The sequence below is a fragment of the Euwallacea fornicatus genome, chromosome 26 (assembly GCF_040115645.1).
Source record: "Euwallacea fornicatus isolate EFF26 chromosome 26, ASM4011564v1, whole genome shotgun sequence".
In the NCBI taxonomy this organism is placed as follows: domain Eukaryota; kingdom Metazoa; phylum Arthropoda; class Insecta; order Coleoptera; family Curculionidae; genus Euwallacea; species Euwallacea fornicatus.
This window is the reverse complement of record NC_089566.1, coordinates 717,676-738,629: the sequence shown is the minus strand read 5'-3', so window position 1 is coordinate 738,629 and position 20,954 is coordinate 717,676. Positions and strand designations below refer to the sequence as shown.

General features: G+C 36.4%; 1 protein-coding gene and 1 pseudogene across 1 annotated transcript in view; both read right to left on the bottom strand.

The window, feature by feature from the left end:
• Nucleotides 1-20,954, bottom strand: part of mspo (M-spondin) — a 304,340-nt gene that overhangs the window by 6,665 nt on the left and 276,721 nt on the right. Inside the window, exons 2-5 of the mRNA XM_066296684.1 lie at nt 16,916-17,127; nt 4,494-4,598; nt 4,112-4,291; nt 3,755-4,050 (exon numbers count right to left, since the gene is read on the bottom strand). Coding sequence (XP_066152781.1) covers nt 3,755-4,050; nt 4,112-4,291; nt 4,494-4,598; nt 16,916-17,127 — 793 coding nt within the window. The remainder of the gene's footprint in view (nt 1-3,754; nt 4,051-4,111; nt 4,292-4,493; nt 4,599-16,915; nt 17,128-20,954) is intronic.
• On the bottom strand, nt 14,192-15,364 carry LOC136347023 (histone-lysine N-methyltransferase SETMAR-like; annotated as a pseudogene).

The window sequence follows — 20,954 nt, the reverse complement described above, 5'->3', positions numbered from 1 at the left end:
GCTATGGCATTTAATATTTAAATAATCTAAGCATGTTTGAAATAGGTTCAAAGCAAAGAATAATATTTCAATTGATAACTCTTATCAGTACTTTCAAATCAAATAACTTATTTTTTCCTTTATTAAGGTTAAATATTAGTATAGGGTGAGTGGAATGATTTGGATGAACGTTTTCACTCGTTTTTTTTTTTGTAAAAATACTTGACTCACAAGATTCTTCACAACTCTGCTGTATAATATATTGTCTGGCACTACTAATCGTTATAATTCACCTCTACTGTCTCTGTTCATACGCTGTAAAATGCTATTTTCCTTTCTGTACCTCAAAACACCTAAAAATTCAATTAATAACGACTAGTGAAAAAAGTTAGGCCACTTTGTTTCTGTAGTAAAATAAAGCACATTTTCGTTTTTTTTTAATGTTTTATGTTCTTTTTTGGACAAAATGAATCACGGCATAATATTTTATAGGGATGTACACTGGCGTCGATACATTCTATTTGTTAATCACGAATAATCCATGTACACCAATTAAACCTATGAATAATGCCGCCTTGTTGGGGAACACGAGTAGAGGAAATTTCGATAAAAAATTGTTTTATTTTGTGACAAACTTTCTTAATAAACTTGTGAACATCAAAGTAATTAAATCTCTGCAGTTTAGCTTTAATTAATACTACTAACCAAGATATTCTGTCCCAGTACTTTACATTATCTTCTGACATTTCTCAAGTAAGAAAATTTAACAAAATTTATTGGCGTTCAGGAAATTTTGAAAATAACATCAATAATTAGCATAATCTGGCATTTTGTGTTTTAAAAGAATATTGAACTTGATACAACGTTTTGTAGCGTTTATCAATAATTTTTTGCAAAGGTGCTATAAAACATGATAAGTTCTGTTAATTAGTGCTGAAGTTGGGGTTAAAGCGCTCGATCAGCGCCTAGTGACCTAGTTGACTTCGTGTCTAGTGTGTCTTTAGAAACCCGGTGCACAACGGTATACACACCTTAAAACTAGTGATATTTGAGAATAAGCGATGTAGTTGTTTGGATCTCCACAAGCTCTAAGGCTTGGTTTTGTAAACACGGGGTAATCCCGTCCTGTGGGTTAACCCCAGGTTAAGTAAATGTTCAAAAAGTTTTATACCGCCGGGTAAAGGCTAACTATGAATTGCTAGTTTTGGCAGGTTAATTAAAAAAAAAAAAAAAAAACAGAATAAATTTGTTTTCGTTTCAAAATTTAGTATTACAAAAAAAGTCTTTAGTATATTTGTAAAATAGATTCGAATTTGTCACGTTACATATTGGCAGCGGCCCTTCTTCCTTCACACTCTAAAGATAAATTTTTAATCATAAATTATTCGCATAACGCTAATTTTTACTCTAACTTTAGGCACATAAGCCACATTATTTGAAAATGCAAGAACATGTTCAAACGTTGTTTGCGTTGAATTGAAAAAGGAAGTTTGAACAATGTTATTGAGACTCAAAATTTTCTCTAACTTCAAAAACAGAAAAAAAAGTCCTGAATTTTATAAAATTAGAGTCAATATAGGGGCGAAATTTTGATTTTTTCTCCAAACTTCGTAAATAAAATAAAATTAGCCAACATCAATTTTTTTTTTGTTTTATTGAACGCAACTCTAATAACTTCGGAGAAGCAATGGTTTTCCAAGGCAATTAGGCCACCCTCGATATGAAAATATATATTTAACATTGAAATGATCACCTATTTACACTTATTTTCTGGATATGTTGGTATACAGGGCGAGTCGGGAGGATCGTGCCAAACTTCAGGAGCGTGTTGTGCATCAAAAATAAATGTAAAAAACTCAAATGTTGTTATCCGATTTTCGTTTGTTTACAAGTTATAGCGTAAATAAAATTAAAACATAAAATTAAAACATAAAATTAAAAAAATTTATAAATTTCATAAGAAATTCCATACATTAATACGTTGGATTGGTCGTGATGGCCCTATTAGTTGGCCTCCAAACTCTCCAGTCCTCACACCACTAGACTATTGTTTGTGGGGTTGGTTTAAAACCGAAGTGTACAGAGTTAAAGTGGACACTCAAGATGCACTAATTCAACGCATTAGAAATGCTGCAGCTGCCATTAAAGAAAGACATGAAACCATCAGGAGCGCAACGAATGCTCTTCATAGACGAAGCCGAAAATGTTTAGAAGTTAATGGCAATATTTTTGAACATTTACTATGATATCCAAACGTTCATTTATGGAATTTCTTATGAAATTTATAATTTTTTTAAATTTTATGTTTTAATTTTATTTACGCTATAACTTGTAAACAAACGAAAATCGGATAACAACATTTGAGTTTTTTTACATTTATTTTTCATGTGCAACACGCTCCTGAAGTTTGGCACGATCCTCCCGACTCACCCTGTATATCTTAAATTTCATTTTAAAATTGAACGTTGCAAAACATTTTCAGTCATTTCGCTAATTTAACCGAATTCGTACTCTTAATAAAAAAAAGTTATCCACATGAAGAGAAAGAGATACATGTTTTTTACCCTGTATATATCGCTGTTTGAAGCATTCCACTTCACAAAAATTTTCACTCAACCGTTAATTAAGGGCGTTAATTCATATTATCGGTTAGGTCTCGTTTGGGTGATGGCTATGTCAAATATTAATTGACTAATTGAAAGAGGCGAGATGCACAAAAACTGCTTTTGCCACTTTTGGGTCTCGAGAATGGGTTCATCACGTCTCGTTTAAGTGGAGTTAAAGCCGTCTCGTCGACTTCGTTGAAGTCAAGAGGTCTATTAGGGTATACTTTCTCGATCTCATTGGGCAGTAGAGTTTTGTCGTGCTAAGTATTGCATTTGGGCGTACGCGGGCTTCTCCAAGGCACCTTAGGCCTTCGGGGTTCTAAGCGACGCTCACCGAACCTTGATCTGGCCAGAGGCGATCATAAACAGTCGGTTTATCGACTGTGCACTACCACAGTTCTCGTGTCCTTCTTGGACGGGCAACGTCCAATGCATGCCACAATCAGCTGCCTAGTTATGCAGGAACTTCCGTTTCCTTATCGATTTTAGCGATAATATCGGATCAATATTGGATCATTCATTTTGTATTGTTTGTTCAAATTAGCGTGTACGATATAAAGTGACGGTCAAATATTAGAAAATTAAAGTAGTAATAATTGGTCTGACCGGTAAAATAGATTGTCGTTTAATTACACCTAGAGGATCCTACACAAGACGACGTTAACTTCTAGACACTCTGCTGGCAGTTATTTTTGCAACAGAACTGGGCATTTCACTGACTGACAAACGCAGTGTTCCAATAGCCTCTTGAATTTGATTAAAAAAAATTGCATCTCAAAATATACGAATGGAAAGTAACAATCCAAGTAACCCTGTTACAACTCCATTACTTTATTAAACTCCCATTACACACAAAATCTGAACGTATATTCCAATCCCTTTAATAAGTTTCCTAGCGAATGCGTCCTAATTACGACATACAGTATAGACTAGATTAATTAGCTCTTTTGCCAAGTCTAATAAAGCAACTCAATTTGAGTTGGTCAATATGTCCTGCACTCACGTTTGACCTAAATTAAACTAGAAATTCCTAACGATCAACCCGCATGCAAAGGGATAAATACAAATTCAGTCATCAGGATAGAGAGAGATAGTGCCGTCAATTTCACGTACAAATGGGCTTCGTATATGTTCACGCAATGTTGCAAAATGCAAATGCAAACACTTACATAATATTGCTCATCGTGTTTCCATCGGTACTGACGAAGGTACTTGTACTCGAAGGAGTAGATAACATGTATTGTTTGTAGTAGTTGTTGGAGTTGTAGTAGTTTCTGGTCCTGGGTTTTGGTTTTGTATGATTTTCTTGCTCCAATCGCTCTTCCTCGATAGCAGTCTCGATATCATTATTATCAATGGAATTGCCATGGCTGTTTCTGCCTGCCAAATGTTCCATCTTAAGAACTTCATATTTTTGGTCATCTTCTGAGTGATGGAAAACTTCAGACAGTTCATATTCTTTGATCTACGCAATTAAATGAAACAAATCAATTTCGATTCTCCTTACGTCGGTTTGGAAAACTTACTTTAATAAACTGAAATGTTGCAATGGGCGGCAATCTTTTCAGGTACGGGTAAAAGAAAGACCCAGCAGGATGGGCTGGATATTGGGCAGTGATTCGGTAAGCCTCACCCTGAGGGTCCGTGGGCCAATTGGGGGCCGTGAAAGTAAATCCGTTGTCTGTTCCAGCGTCGACAGGGTCCACCTGCAAAATTGACCGCAAAGTTTTGAAATTGGAATGAGTAGTTATGAATGGTTTCTCGCTAATTGAATTATGAAAAAACTAAATATTGTTACGGAGGTATCATAATTGTTTTCAAACAAAACGTGATCCCATTACACGTCGTACTAATGAAATTAAGCGATCCAATTTAAATTGATTGTAAACATTAATAAATAGTTCGAACCTCAATAGTAATGCTGTCCAGCCAATTCCCATTGACACATAGATCGAAACTGTCGATCCCTATAAACCAGTCAGGAGATGGCACTATTTTTGCCATTAAGGAGATCTGAAATAAATTTAATTATATCAATTTACGAAACGAATTTGAATGATTAGGTATGTTGAAATTACTGTATAGACCAGGGGCTTTTAGTCACTGCCTAACAGAATCGACTGCCTCACAAGGCACCCGAAGAGGTATCTCCTATTTTGCTGGTGTGAGTTATTGATTCGAAGGACCAGACGCTGATGCGTCAATTGATTGTAAACGGGGTTCAAGGGTTCGGGGAAGACAAACTCCGTAACACGAATTAAGGAATTTACTTTACACTACAGATATTACTCTAAGTTACACTACGGATCTACAACTTTACATACACTTTTACAGAGTCAGTACTGTGTTGCCCGAGATCTGAGAAAGTTCACGTATAAAGTTTGAGAGGTGACTTGCAAAAGAGTTACTGAGTAGAGATTTGAGCTAATGTTGTGAGAGAGGTTTGAGATAGAGTTCCGCGTTCAGGGATCGGGAAGTGTCCGAGATACGGGAGAGAGAGAGAGAGAGAGAGGTTGCGAGCACTGCTTTAGAGCTAAATTATGTGAGAGATTTGAGAATAGAGTTCCGCGTTCAGGGATCGAGAAACGGGAAGGAGAGCGTTCACGAGTAAGGTCTTGGAGATAATGTTCTGAAGGAATGTTGCATTTTTTGCGTCCCAGGGATGGTGGGGCTGGAGGGAGATCACCACGGTAAGCCCTTGACCAATCCCAACCGACATCGCCCCCTAGTTTGTGGAAAGTTTTTTCCCAAGAATCTCCACGGTCAAAGCCCAGATGTGGCTCTCTGGTTCCTTTGACAGATTTATCTGGTGCCCCCCATAAATCGGGGCAGCGATAAATCAAGGAATCAGTGCCATCACCGTGGCCGGGTTTAAGCACGTAGGGGTAAGTGCTGCATTGCGGGGTGTGATGCAGCAGATGTGTATTGGGATTGTTCCAACGTCTTTAGGGCCTAATCGTGGCCCAACGATGCCGCTGATTCATGTTGGGTTTTTTTTCCCAATAACTACACAACACAATTTTTAGAGTGATTAGGGTAAGGAGGCTTTGAATAAAAACAACAATATCATATAAGCAATAAATCATTGACCAATTAAATTAATACGATTATTTTTAGTATTGTTTAATAATTGTTTATTAGAGTATAGGTTAGGCCGGGTGTACAGGGACTTGTCGCGACAATACGCATCCTCTTTAACTTCTTAATCGGCAAACATACCAAAACGTACCATAAAAAAAGTTGTACAAAAGATTTTTAGAAATTCCAGGAATATTTCGAGTTATAATTGTATATTTTTTATATAAAACATACTGTATATTATTATTTACATACAGGATATGTCCTAAACCTATGACACAACTTTCGAACATGATTTTATTTGGTTGATTTGATTAACAACTCATCAATTTGGACATTTTTCGCTATGATACTTAACCCCTGGTAAATTCACGGGAGGAGAGAGGAAGGGGTTGGTGTTACAAATCCGCCATTAGAAATGTTCTGACCTGGCAAGTTTGATCGTCACGCTCGTTGGTTATGCTGTTTGCTTTAGAAAAAAGTCAATAGGGGCAATTGTATATATATATGTATGTACGTACATATAAGTAAGTATGTATGTATGTATATATGTGTGAATGAAGTGATTTGCGATTTGATAAAAAAACCAATAATGTGGATGTATACGAGGTAAATGAAGATACATTTTAAAATTTACGATAATCCTACAGGATGTCTGTTATGGACTTTAAGTTATTGGTTTTTTTGGTTTTGTTATATATTTGTATTTTATCCCTTGAGTTATGCCCATGTGCGGCGATACTTATTCTGAGAATATCATCTGGGTGCCAGACCACATGGCCCATCAAGCCAAAACTAAGGGTACGTTTTGGCTGGGGAATATGCTACAAGTCCAAGGAAGCTTTCTCGGTCGGGACTATTGCCACGATGGGCAGTGCGTTGGGCCTACAATATTCTCAGAAAAGCGACTCGTATAGATATTCCCCAGATGGCCGCGATTCATGGGATCCGGCGTAGCCATAGCCCGTAAGGGTTCTTGGTAGTGGTGCACCCCTGGTTAGAATTCCTCTGATTTAGTACTTAAGGGATAATCGAAGTAATTTTTGCTCTTTTTTCTCTTTTTTCTTCTCTTCATGTGGAAGCTGCGTCGGTGTCGGGATGTGATCGAAATCATAGTGTGTAACCCGCCCAATTAAACATTCTCCCTCTTCCTACTTAGACCAAAACTCTTTCATTATTTGATATAAGTGCAAGTTAAATACGGTTCATTTTATGTAAACCAAATTGTCGTTTTCGTGGTTTCATTTATCGAAGGAATCCCTTAACAATGTCCCAAAAAAGCTGAATGACACAAAGTATACTTTTTTCAAATGGGACCTCCTGCATTTTTTTCATGTGCTAGAATCTCCTCTTAAACCAGTGTTACTTCCTATATTTTTTTTGCTCTCGGACGCAGTGACTCGGAACTATGACGTTTTGGAAAAAAAATCGTCATATGCGGTGCCTCATAAAAAAAAAGAATATCGTAGTTACCTCGAGTTAGATTTTGGTCATTTCAGGTAGGTATTAATACTCATTTAGGCAAAAATCCATACAGGGTGTCTATAATAACAACTTTCAACTTCATCTTTTCAAGTTCAATTTTCTTGATTTTTTCAAATAGGATGGTGAGTTTTGTTATGACGTTTTTTTATATATTATATATATTATTTTTATATTTTATACATTAAATATGATATTATTTTATACTTAAAATAATATCATATTTATCATAAATGTTAATGGAATTATTAATTATTCCAGGAAAATCTGCAGTTACGGTTAAGTGTCTGCCTGTTTAGCAGCTCATTTACGGTTTTTTGTTCCTTCGAAATCTGATTATTTTAAAACTGGCTATCGAGATGAAGTATACTCAGCAAGAACTTATTAGTGTCATTTACGTAATTGGTTCGTGTGATGAAAATTGTTTATTAGCATCTCGGGTTTACGCCCAAGGATTCCCTAATGGAGGACATCCTGACGTAGAGAGCCTCGAAAGCCTGAAGGAACGTTTTGAACGGACAGGAAGTAATGATTATGGAAAGAAAACTCGAAACAAGAGCATCTTATTAGAAGAAAATGAACTGGATATTACTTTATCAGTATTAGAAAACCCAACCATTAGCGTAAGTGAAATTTGCCAGGAACTGCAAATGGAGAAATAATCAGTTGCATAATGTTTGAAGGCCAATAAATTCCACCCATATCATTTGCAATTCCATCAAGAATTATCTGATGCTGACGATTACTAGAATCCATTTTTGCCAGTGGATACTGCAACAACATAACAAAGAGGACTTATCGAAATTATTTTTATCTACTGATGAGTGCATCTTTCATCAGAATAGATTTGTTAATAGGCACAACTTTAACTATTACGAAACAGAAAACCCCCGTGCTATTCAAATCAATTATTTTTAACAGAATTGGAGTTTAAATGCTTGTTGGGCCAAATATCTTTGAAGGACGAGTGACCGGAGATGTTTTTCCAAATTTTTTAAACCAAGATCTTCCCCCTCTATTTGATCACATTCCAGAACACATAAAAGATTGAATGTGACTTCAGTTAGATAGAGCTTCAGCTCATTTTAGGTTATATGTATACGAGAACATCTATCAATGCATTTTCCTGAAAAATAGATTGGTAGGCAAGGTTTGTGACAACAAGACAGGCTTAGGATTTTAATACTGACGTTATTAAATTCCGTTAGGTCCAGGTGGATGGCCGCCAAGGAGTCCCGACTTAACGCCTTTGAACTACTTCTTTTTGGGGCAAAGTGAAGTCAGATCTTTTTAAAACACCAACAGTGAGTATTAGGTGAAATTGAGGATTCGAGTCATTTCAGATCATTACTGCAGAAATGCTTTCAAATACCAAAAGTTCTTTGTTCTTAAGAGCTGCAGAATATTTCGAGAATGGCGAAAGACATTTTGAACAACTGTTGCTCTAATTATCACTAAAATTCATTACGCTAATGCCTGAGTTTTCTACTATTGATAAAAGCATGTCCAGTTCATTTTCTTCTCGGAAGACCGTCTTATTTCCGGTTTTCTTTTCATAATTAACACTTTCTGTTTGTTCAATACAATCCTTTAGATTTTCTAGGCTCCTTAAATCAGAATGTTCTCTATTAGGATTCGTTGCACGTAAACACGCTATGCTAATAAACAGTTTCTGCCACCTGAATCAATTACATAAAATAAAACTTATAAGATCTTGCTGAGTATATACATATATATAAACAATCTTTATTTCCTCAGAAATAGGCTATCGACCTGTTAGGTCTTTCTGCCTGTGATACAATGGTAATTTTTTGGTGACTAACTACTGTCACATTACATCTGGAAGTACTCCCAAAGGGTGGTCGAAGGTAAAAGGAGGCGGCATTGTTTTGTCTGTCTTGTTAAGTAAAGTGGGCTCAGTATAGTTGAGTTGTTGGTGTTCTTTTTCCATCTGTTCTGTAGTTGTCGTAGTCTTTCTGTCATTCTTATCATGTTTGTGCGTTCATACAGTAATTGGTTGGGTGGGTTGTGTAACGGATTTTCGGGGTGTCTTAATTTTGTGATTAGTCTTAGTGCAATCTGTTCTGTCGTCTGTATGTGTTTGCTTGTTTTTTCTGTTGCATTTGCCCTCAGTACGTGCCCGCAGTCCAATAGTGGTCTGCATATGGTTTTGTATATTTTTATGGCGTTTTCCATACTAATCCCTTTGTCTTTGTATGTCAGTGTTCGGAAGTGTTTTGTCCTTTTTATGATTTCTAGTCGAATATTTCGTACGTGTTTCGTAAATTTTAGTTTATTGTTTATTGTTATTCCCAAATACTTCACGTCGTTCCTTGGTTCAGTCGCGTGTCCGCCTGTCATTATTGTTGGTGAGCTGTCTTTGATGTGGTGATTTGAAACTAGAAGTTGATTTTTCGTGTCGGTTGGCGTTAGTCTCCATTTTTAAAATCATGTCATGGTTCGGTTTGTCAACGTCTGAAGCTTTTCCACGGCTTTCTTAGTAGTTTTGTCGTGTGCAATCAGCGCTGTGTCGTCCGCGTATTGCAAAATGTATGATGTTTTGTCTATATATTCCTTGTCCTCTAGATCATAGTTGTATATGTCGTGACAGTATATATTGTAGAGCAGTGGTGAGAGCGGCGAATCCTGTGGTAGCCCCTGTTCCGGGGAGAAGGGGAAGGAGAGGGCAGTGTCAATTCGTACCTGAAGTTGTCGGTTTTCTAGCAGATTTTTAATTAAGTAGATTAGGTATTTTAGTGTTTTCAGTTTGTGTAATTTGTATAGCTGCTGAGTATATTTAATCTCGATGGCCAATTTTAAGATAAACAGATTTCAAAGAAACAAAAAACCGTAAATGAGCTGCTAAACACCCAGACACTTAGCTATGAATGCAAGTTTTCCTGGAATAATTAATAATTCTATTAACCTTTAAGAGAAATATGATAATATTTTATATCACAGTGAAGAAAATTGAATTTTCTTTCGTTCTACATCATAAAACACACCCCATCTTATTTGAAAAAATGAAATAAATTGGAGTTGAAAAGGTGAAAATTAAAGTTGTTATTGTGAACGCTCTCTGCGTATTTTTGGCTAAATGAGTGGTAGTACCTGCTAAAATGATCTTACATCAGATCTTATTCGGAAGGTATCAAAATTTAACTTAAAGTAACTACGATATTAATTGCTTTATGAAGCACTGTAAATTTCTAAAATTTCTTTTAAAACGTCACAGCTCCAAGTCACTGCATTTGAGGGTAAAAAAATCTAGGAATTAGTAAAGGTTTAAGAGAGGAATTTATAGCAGGAAAAAAATGCGGGTGGTCTCATTAAAAAAAATTATACCTCATGTCACCCCGCTTTTTTGGAACACCCTATAGGATCGGCGATATTTTAAAATATACCTTCATTGGCCTCGTATATATCTCCATAACTGATTTTTTAACTGAATTGCAAATAAACTCATCAGAGTCCCAAGGGCTGTTTAATGAACATGCTGTGTATACCGTGTGTCCCATTTAAAGCTGTGAATGAAGATTACTCAAAAACGGTATGTTGCATGAAAAATGTTTCAAATAAAAGTTGTTCGGTAAAGAGTGGGGCATGTCATAAAGATACTAACTTTTAACTAAAACGTCAGTTTAAGGTCATTTCAAGGACATTTTTTTTCAAATTGCAATACCGTATTTTTTTAAAGATCCCTGTAGACTTTCAAAAAATGAATATTTTTTATTTGAACAATTTTTCAATTAGACGTTTTACTGCAAAGTTATCCTTGATTTTTGTCCAATTTTTGAGATAGTGAAAATTACTACACTTTTTTCTTCTAGAAAAATTTTGCAATGCATATTCTGTTTAAAGTTCATATCAATCCTGCTATCTATTGCAAAAAACTTATTTCTACGAAAAATAGTTTTTTTTTTAATTTGGGAAATCAATTTAAAATTCTGATTTGAGAACCTTATGGAAGCAAATTTTCAAAAGAATGTCCTTCCTGCTTTAAATACGTCTCAACTCTTAATCGAAAAAAAATTGTTTATTCTGCGCAACATCTTCTCGTTTATTATTTAATACACATTTTCAGTTTTTTTTTCATGTGGCCTGCAGTTGTTGGTACTTGTGCATAAACTTTATCCTTATAAAAACGCCAAAGATGAATATCTGATAAGATCACATCAGGCGACATAGGAGGCCAGTTCACTGGACCGCCCCGTCCAATCCGTTGATCTGCGCATATTTCATTCAAAACCTCATGAGACAATCTAGAAAAATGGGCTGGACAACGGTCATACCGACACCACATTACCCGTCTAATCGCAAATTGGAACGTTTTCTAACAACTCCGGAAAATAATTACGCAAGAAATTGTGATATTAACTCAAGTTCCCTTCAATGAACAAACGTCTAATTCAATACTCCCCAACAATACTGCATCATTCACTGACCATGGAGTGTGATGTTTAACTTCTCTAAGACAGTGTAGGTTTACAGCACTCCAAGAATGCAGTTTGTGACGATTCACTGCACCGTGGTTTTTCAATGTGAATTCGTCTGAAAACAAGACGCTGGAGAGGAGATTTGCATTTCGATTTAATTGCTGCCTGGCCCAATTACAAAAATTAACTCAGTTTTCAAAATCAGTTCCATGGAGTTCTTGACGTAATTCTGATGTAGAGAAATGTGGTGAGGATGGTATTTATTCCCCTTCAAAATTCTTTGGACACTTGTCTTTGAAATTCCTGAATCAGCAGTAATTTGACAGCAATCTACATGGAGATCAAAGGCAACAGCTGCAAGAACATCTATTTGATTGCCTTCATGTGTTGCACTTCAGGAGCGATAGCGTTTTTTGGTTTTCAACGTTTTCGTTTCTTTGAAATTTTTAATGACCCTGTTGAAAGTCGTCCGAAAGGGAATTTTTTCATCTCGAAATCTTTCTGCATAAAGTTCTACTCTCCAATTAACATTTTTTCCAGCTTCTCCGTAAATAAAAATAATTACTAATTTTTCATTCAAAGTTTAGCGATCCATTTGAATGATTGAATTTTGAAATGAAAAGAATAATTTGAAAATTATTTCCCACAAAACAATTAGATTGATTGTCGAAAAAAGAATATAGATTTCCTTTAGACCTTATTACAAAGTAAACTTTGACAAGAGTAAATTTAATTTTTTTTTTTTCATCGTTTTTTTTTATTAGCTGGAGAGATTGTTATGAGTTTCAAACAGTACATGCATTGCAAGACTATTTTAGAAAAAAATACAATAATTTCGACTATCTCAAAAATTGGACAAAAATCAAGGATAATTCGGCAGCAAAACGTCTAATTAAAAAATTGTTCAAATAAAAGATATTGATTTTTTGATGGTTTATAAGGATCTGTAGAAAAATACGGGGTTGTCATTTGAAAAAGGAAAATTGCCCTTGAAATAACCTCAAAATGACGTTTTTGTTAATAGTCACTATCTTCGTGAAATGTCCCCTTCTTTACCAGATAACTTTTATTTGAAACTTGTTCTCATACAACGCACCGTTTTTGACCAATCTTCAACCACAGCTTTACATGGGACACCCTGTATATGCATGTACAGGAATATATCCCATACAGGGTGTTTCATAATTAATAGTACATATAACTGAATCATAGATATCTCAAATATTTTCCAAATTTTTACGTAGGCGAAAGAGAGCGGTGTCAACGACATTTTTCCTAATTTCAAAACATCATAATTTTTATTCCACATTATATAAACACTTTATGTGCTCATACAACGTGTATACTATACTAAAATATTTACATTATAATTACATTTCAGGCCGTTAATGTTTTTTAAATTCTTAATTTAGTGACGAATTGCACGTGTTTCATAAGCTTTCTGAAATTTACATCCTTTTTAGTTCTTAAAAAAGTAAAATTTGGCCATTCTGTATTTTAGATTATTTCTAACCACCTTCGCATAAGGAATCTGTGGTGTAGTTGTATACCATTAATTATGAGATACCCTGTATATTCTACGTCACTGCTTTCCGATCTATCTATGGCGTAATTCACTTTGTATGATTTTCCATCAGCAGGTAAAACCTCACGGCAAGTCGAAAATTCAACATGGCGTCGTTTATTACAAGACGCTTGTCATTCTTTTTTGTTACGAGAGTACGGTAAAGTGACTTTTCTGTAAATTTATACATGCCACGTGGAGCACAGCACACTTTAAAGAGTAACTCAACGTAATTTTTCCGACGTTGCTGGGGATTAATAGCAATTCACCTAACGAGTGCGGAAAGTGACACTTTGTCGTACGGTGATTGCAACCGAACCACACGAAGCGGGCATGTTTAGAACGGTACAATATTTTTCCTAGGAGCACATACATGGGTGTTAACTTTGTTGCCTTCTATAGATCCCATTATGTAGATATTTTCGTTCGGTCTAAACTTTACGTCCATACGTGCCGTAAAGTCATATTGCACGAGAGTCAGTTTCACTTTGGTTATTTGTTTGCAGCCGTACGGTAAAGTATCCCTTTTCACCCGGTAAATGCGAACGGTTGAGCTTCACGTTCGCGGAAAAAAATATATATTTTGGCACTCGGATTTCTCAGTGGTAGATCGTCGGCGACGTCCTATTTTTGTCCGGAATTTGTGTACTAAAATCATTTTTTCCATTTTGCTTGCTTTCCAGATCCTCCGTATACCAGGAAACTTTGGGCTGGTATTCAAAACCGTACTAAATTGAGTAAATATTAATTCAAATTCAAACACTAATAGGTGATTAATCTCAAAACGGGGATAATTGGAACAGTTACTATGTTTATATTTGCACATAAACTGAAATTGTGCATTGTTTTTAGAAGAGAATGCTTCGATAAATTCTAATTGGTTTGTGTGTTATTGCATAAAAGTGTAATTGGGGCTACTACATAATCGATAATGGTGACTTTCGAGGTGGTCTTATTTCATAAAGTTGTTCAGGGATATCCTAAGCTAGTCAGGTTAACACGAGATTACAGAATTTGCTAGCTATTGGCGTTTTATTGGGTCGTGTAGTATGAAATGAATAGAATTGAATTGAAACTTTAGTCATTTTTTTTTTCATATGAAATATTTTTATTGTCAATCGAAATATGCACCGCCATTATCAATACACTTCTGCCATTTAACGGGAATTCCCCTGCTGTAAAAGCCTGCAGGCCGGGAGTCGATAAACTCGTGGAAGGCAGCTTTGACAGCCTCGTCGGAGTTGAATGTTTTCCCTACCAAGAAGTTATCCAAATTTTGAAAGAAGTGGTAATCAGTGGGTGCTAAGTCGGGTGAATACGGTGGATGATGAAGAGTTTCCAATTTCTACTCCTACAACTTGGCCGAGGTGACTTGTGCGGTGTGTGGCCGAGCGTTGTCGTGCAACAATAGCGGTGCGCTTCGATTGACTAATCTTGGCTGCTTAACCGTCAGTTGCCTCATCATTTCGGTCAGTTGTCGGCAGTAGACATCAGCCGTAATCGATTCAACAGGTTTCATGAAGCTGTGATGGATGACACCTGCGTTGGACCACCAAACGGACACCATAAGCTTGTTTTGATGAAATTTTTTTTTCGCACAATGTTTTGGTGGTTCATCTTGATCCAACCACTGCGATGAACGTCTGGTATTGTCATGTAGGATCCATTTCTCATCACAAGTAACGATTCGATTCAAAAATGGATCGTTATTATACCGGCACAACAAAGAGACACAAGCTTCGAGACGTCGTCCTTTCTGTATGTCGCTCAACTCATGCGGTACCCACTTGTCCAGCTTCTTCACCTCACCAATTTCAGCCAAATGAGTCAATATTGTTTTTTTGGTTACACTGAATATTAATGAAGATTCGAACGCACTTTGACGTGGATTCGCTTCCACCACGGCTTTCAGATGATCGTTGTCCACTTGAGTTTCAGGTCGTCCACGTGGTTCATTTGTTAGGTCAAAATTTCCAAAACGAAACTTCATGAACCACCGAGATACTGTTTGCTGTGAAGTGACTTTAGTACCAAACACTCATTAATATTGCGAGCCGTCTGAGCTGTTGTGGTTTCACGGTGGAACTCATATTTCATTAACACACGAATTTCGCTATTTTGAATGGCTGCACAGAAATTTTTATAACAAAAAAAAGTTTTCAATAATCTTTAACACTTTAAACTCTGATCGAAAGAGGAAGAATGTGCCTTTTCCACATAAAAAAGTCAAGTCTAAATATATTAGGAGTTGTAATTAATTCGTAGCGTTTTTTTTAAGAAAAAAATTTATTGATTTTAAATGAAAATAAAAAAATACATTAATTAAAGTATTGCCCATCGCTTTTTACTACTTTTGACCATCTTTCGGGCAGGGCACGAACACCGCGTCGGAAGAACGCGTTGTCTTTAGATGCAATCCACGAATCGACCCATTTTTGACAATCTTCGTAAGAAGTGAACTTCTGCTCAGACAGACTATGAGCCATCGAACGAAACAAATAATAATCAGATGGAGCAACATCTGGGGAATACGGCGGGTGGGGCAGGATTCCCCATTTAAGTCTTTCCAGGTATGTTTGTACCGGTTTTGCGACGTGCGGACGAGCATTGTCGTGCAGCAAAATGACTTTGTCGCGTCTTTTGGAGTATTCCGGTCGTTTTTCTTTCAATGCACGGCTCAATCGCATCAGTTGTAGTCGGTAGCGGTCTCCAGTTATGGTTTCATTCGGTTTCAACAGTTCATAATAAATCACACCCCTCTGATCCCACCAAATACAGAGCAGAAGCTTAGACCCATGGATATTCGGCTTTGCCACTGATGTTGACCGGGCTTAACCCATGACTTTCTGCGCTTCGGATTGTCGTAACGGATCCATTTTTCATCACCAGTGACAATCCGATGCAAAAAACCTTTTCTTTTTTCCCGTTGAAGCAGCAGTTCACACGTCAAAAAACGCCTATCAATGTCCCTTGGTTTGAATTCATATGGAACCCAACGTCCTTCCTCTTGGATCATACCCAAAGTTTTAAGACGTTTTCCCACCGTTGATAAGTTCACTCCCAATGATGTAGACAATTCTTGAAGTGTTTGACATGAGTCTTCGTTGAGCAATGCCTCCAAAGCATTGTCTTCAAATTTTTTTGGCTGACCAGGTCGCTCCTTGTCAACCAAGTCGAAATCACCAGCTTTAGAACGTGCAAACCACTTCCGACACGTTTGTTTAGCTAGAGCATGTTTATCATATACTTCCACTAAAATACGATGAGCTTCAGCAGCACTTTTGTTCATATTAAAGTAATGAAGTAAAATTCCCCGCAAAAATTGTGACGTATTCAATAAATTATAAAATGTCGTTATTTATTGTCCAAAAAGTGGATATGCAAAGCAAATGACCTCTAATGACCGTTGTTTCACGATAAGTATATTATTGTAGATAACAACGAAATACTGTACTATCTATGCCATCTCTTGTAGAACGCTACGAATGAATTTCAACTCCTAATATATTTAAAGTGAAGTTATTCGCAGTTGAATATGGCATTTCGAGGATCTACTCATTTCATACTACACGACCTAATAACTTCTTGGAACTTGAAATTATTGATGCACTCCTCAGGGACCACGCCTATGCCTTGTACTCGATTCAATTGAGCCCCACTGTGGCAGTTCTTTCATCTTCATTCGTTCTCTTTACCATTGTCACAACTACGTACGGATTACGGGTCTCTACACAGAATTTTAAGTACAGCTAGTCAGGAATATTACTTACGCGGGAGTGGTTTCCATCTACAAAGAATTCGGCTTCCGTTCTCCCAACCCCAGTATTAATAGGAGGTGCATTAAATTCGTCATAAATTCCCCCTTCTCCTTGGCTTTGCAACTCGAGCAAGTCTGTCCTTCCGGTCTCTGCGAATTCCTTGACTCCGGCCGATGATTTTTTTCCGAGCCGGAACAGGACGAACGATTTGTCATGACTTCTTCCTGAAAAGAAAACCAATTGGTCAAAAGAAGTTAAGAGAAAAACAGGTCAATTTTCGTAGAGTAATTAGTGTTTATACTATTGTTTGCAGGGGTTTTAACGCTCGGCATTTGTCACAGTCCTTAACAAGCAAAAAACTTTCTCGACTTTCCGATTTATTTGCAAGGCAACATCGCAAATTAAGATTGTTGTCGAACTTCTCGGCAGCTTTGTTTGCCTCTCTTATTAGGGTTTCTGAGCTTCAATTAAACCGAGAAGGAAACTAATTAACGAAACGAAACTATTAAAACACTTTCTAGAAATTAAGTATCCAAGGTCCAGTGGCGTGGGAGCTGGAATATCTGCATACGTGTAGATACCGAAAATTGAGGTTTAAATCCGATTACGTGAAAGGTCCCCCTTTTAATATGGCACATTACATATCCTGCTCCAATTCGGCCTTGGCTCCCTTCCAATGGCTAAAATCTATAAATTTAGATATAAATGGCGTATCGGGTTATACTGAGCCGATTATACTCCTCAAATATATTTGTTTAAGATGATTAAGTTCGGCACTCCTAAGTGCTTAGTCCTATTATCTTTGTTAAGTGTCTGGAGCTCGGTTATGTTTGCTCCTTGCTCTCTAGGCTGTGTCGCGCTCTATGCTTAGGCAAACAAGAGCAATTATGGAGTATATTTACACGGGATCGCAATTAGATTTGGCATATACAAGTTCTATTTACTCGTCCTAGAGTTTCTAATTTCTATAGAGAAGTTTATATATGGCAAGAGCACGAAAAAATAATAAAATATCTCTTAAGTAAGAAATATTAATGAGGACAATAAGATCGAGACTTGCCAACCGGTATTGGTGTTGTTCTCGAATCGTGTTTTGGTGTTGGAGAGTCTTGCATGGAGCCTTTGCAACACTGAACGAAGGCTTACACTTGCTGGTTTTGGTTTTGCCGCACGAGTTTTGCTAGAACGAGTTCGCTGAACTAACTTGTTCGACAATATTTTATTTCAAGAGATTTAAACGTGGTTATCGATGAAATATTTCCTAAATGAAAATGACATAATTCTCAGCAAGTCCAATTGTGATCGTCACCGGTCAGGCAGCGCGGTCATCTCTGAATTTACATAATGTAAGTTGTAAGAAAGTTATGTACACATTTGGTCACATGGGGAAATCGTTGAATTAACGTTAGAGACACATTTGCGGACACGAGTTTTTATACTCAGATGTCTTCTATCGTTGCACTGGACGGTCCCTAGAAATTCAATCTTATAGTTCTGAAAGGTCCTGTATACTATCAGTCGTGTCAACAGATTAATTTTTTTCCTAGCAACTAAATTCGGATAGTTGCGTTATGGGGTGTATTTAATAACTGCGAAGCACATTTCGTCTGCAAGTTAATAATAATATACAAATACATATTGGTCATTATTTACCTATCGGGCTAACGAATATAGTTAGATTACTAAGCTTTGTGTATAATATGCTATTAAATCAACAGTGCATAAAATTTTATTTAAAGCATTGGTACACGTTGAATGATTGACTCTTAATATACTGGCGAGCATAAAATTCGGGACACTTTAGTATTTTCGAAATTTTTGCCTTCCTAACTTCCAAAAAAATAAAAAAGGATAGTCTTTATCGATTCTGAGGTTCTTTAACCTTGTTAAGGGTGAATGGTAAAAAAACACGATCCTGTACCCAAATAACCGATGTATTGTACACACTGTAACATTTTTGAACACAATTTTGTGCTACCGAAAAAAAACTCATAATGACATTAATATCCCGTATTTCCCCCTCTAGCGTTTATGACAGCCTGCAAGCGTCGGGGCATGCTTTCAATGAGGTTGCGAATAACATCCTGGGGTAGGTTTTCCCATATTTTCTGAAGAAATTCTCGCAATTCCCTAGCCGTTCTTGGAGCGGGTACACGACTGCGAAGACGTCTTCTCACCTCGTCCCAAACATGTTCTATGGGATTTAGGTCGGGACTTCGCGCAGGCCAGTCAAATCTCCGTATTTGAATCTCATCCATATAAGCGGTCACGATTCTTGCAACGTGAGGCCTAGCATTGTCTTGCATAAAAATCGAGTTATCCCCCAGAAACCCCATGAACGGCATGACATAATCTTGCACCACCTCCAGCAAGTACCTGTGCGCAGTTAGGGATCCATTTTGAATCAAAAACTAACTCCGTACGGGCATTAGAAGAGATTCCTCCCCAGACCATAACTGATCCTCCACCAAATGGAAGACTTATTGAAGGTATTTTATCAATCTTTTTTTTTCATGGTAGAACCATGCAGAACCGTAAACATTTTCCCAATGATCCGAAATTTCATGAAGCAATGCCGGTATGCCAGCGAAAAATATCACTTCTATTTCAATACTTTTATATTTGAAAATTTCGAAGTGACCCGAATTTTATGCTCGCCAGTGTATATCAAAATTGAATAAAATTTATTAAAGCCATTATAATACATACTGTTCCTTTTTATTATCTTTTGAACTTTCTTTTTTGAATTCTTGGAAACTACTTTCGTCCGTTGTGTAAAAGCAACTCGAAAGGCACTTCGTGAGACCTCTTTACTACACTAAATCTATAGGGGGTGGCGTCCGAACTGACTACGACGAGAATCGGGAGCTAAAACGTAACCTACGTAATTAAAACGGTTACAACGTAATAACTTAATATTTACATAATAACTATGCATTTCTTTATTTTTCAGATTTAACGGAAACAAAAAACAAAAGAAAAAAAGCCAAAACGATAATTGTACAGGGTGTTTGTGAAAGTAATGCTCGACCCGCAAGGGATGAAAATTTTATTTCAAATATCGTAAAGGTAAAAATTTATTTTGTGAGTATTATCTGTTACCCAACACGTTTTTACTGCAATGTGAAGAGGTGTTAAAAAATTATACTACAATGGCCTTCTCAAAGCAAATATTATTCCTACAATCCTTTGTAACTTGACAATAAAAAGCTCTTTTAATCCTTTCTACTACATAATTTTTCCACAGATTTCTTTTTGTTTTTATACATAACACATCCACTGTTATTGAAGTAATATTTCTACAACAATGATCAGTGATAATTCATCAAAAGAACTACAGCTTGATTATTAAACTAGCGCCCAAATATTTAAAGGTACCGTTTTTGAGATACAGGATGTTAAAAATTATTGCACTCTACACCTCGATAATTGCACATTTTCGTGCATTCATTTATCAATTGAACTGGCCCTTTTTACATTATTTATCAGTCGTTTCAATTTGATACTACAATTCACAAACACCATGTAAAAATATAAACGAATTTCCAGGAAAGTGAAGATGATTAGATGAAAAGTTATTCAGGCAACTAGTTAGAAAATTTCTAGTTTTATAATATATCTTTTCAGATCAAAACAGTAGTTGTTAAACAGCCGATGCAGAAGTAAATTTCGTTCTGAATTCTGAATGAATGAATTATGTTACAAGAGAAAGGGATGATAATGATCTCTTATTGCCAGTAATTTTAGTGAAGGAAGTAACTAAACTGTTATATATGCGTCGTACACAATTTCAAATTTTCGATGCAGTAATAGATTTTAATAATGGTTTATAAAACCCAATCATGTATATTGTAAAGGGTGGTATATGTTCAGAATAGGTGAGAGGCAAAAAATACTGTATGATTGATCTTGAAAAATTGATAGTAATATGTATTTTTTATTTATAGATCATTAAGATTAGACAGCACATTGGATGTAGGAAATAAGCTCATTTCCTTATCGTTGTGTGCCCAACCCGTCAACAACGAAAATAATGGGTTGGTCAAAGGTA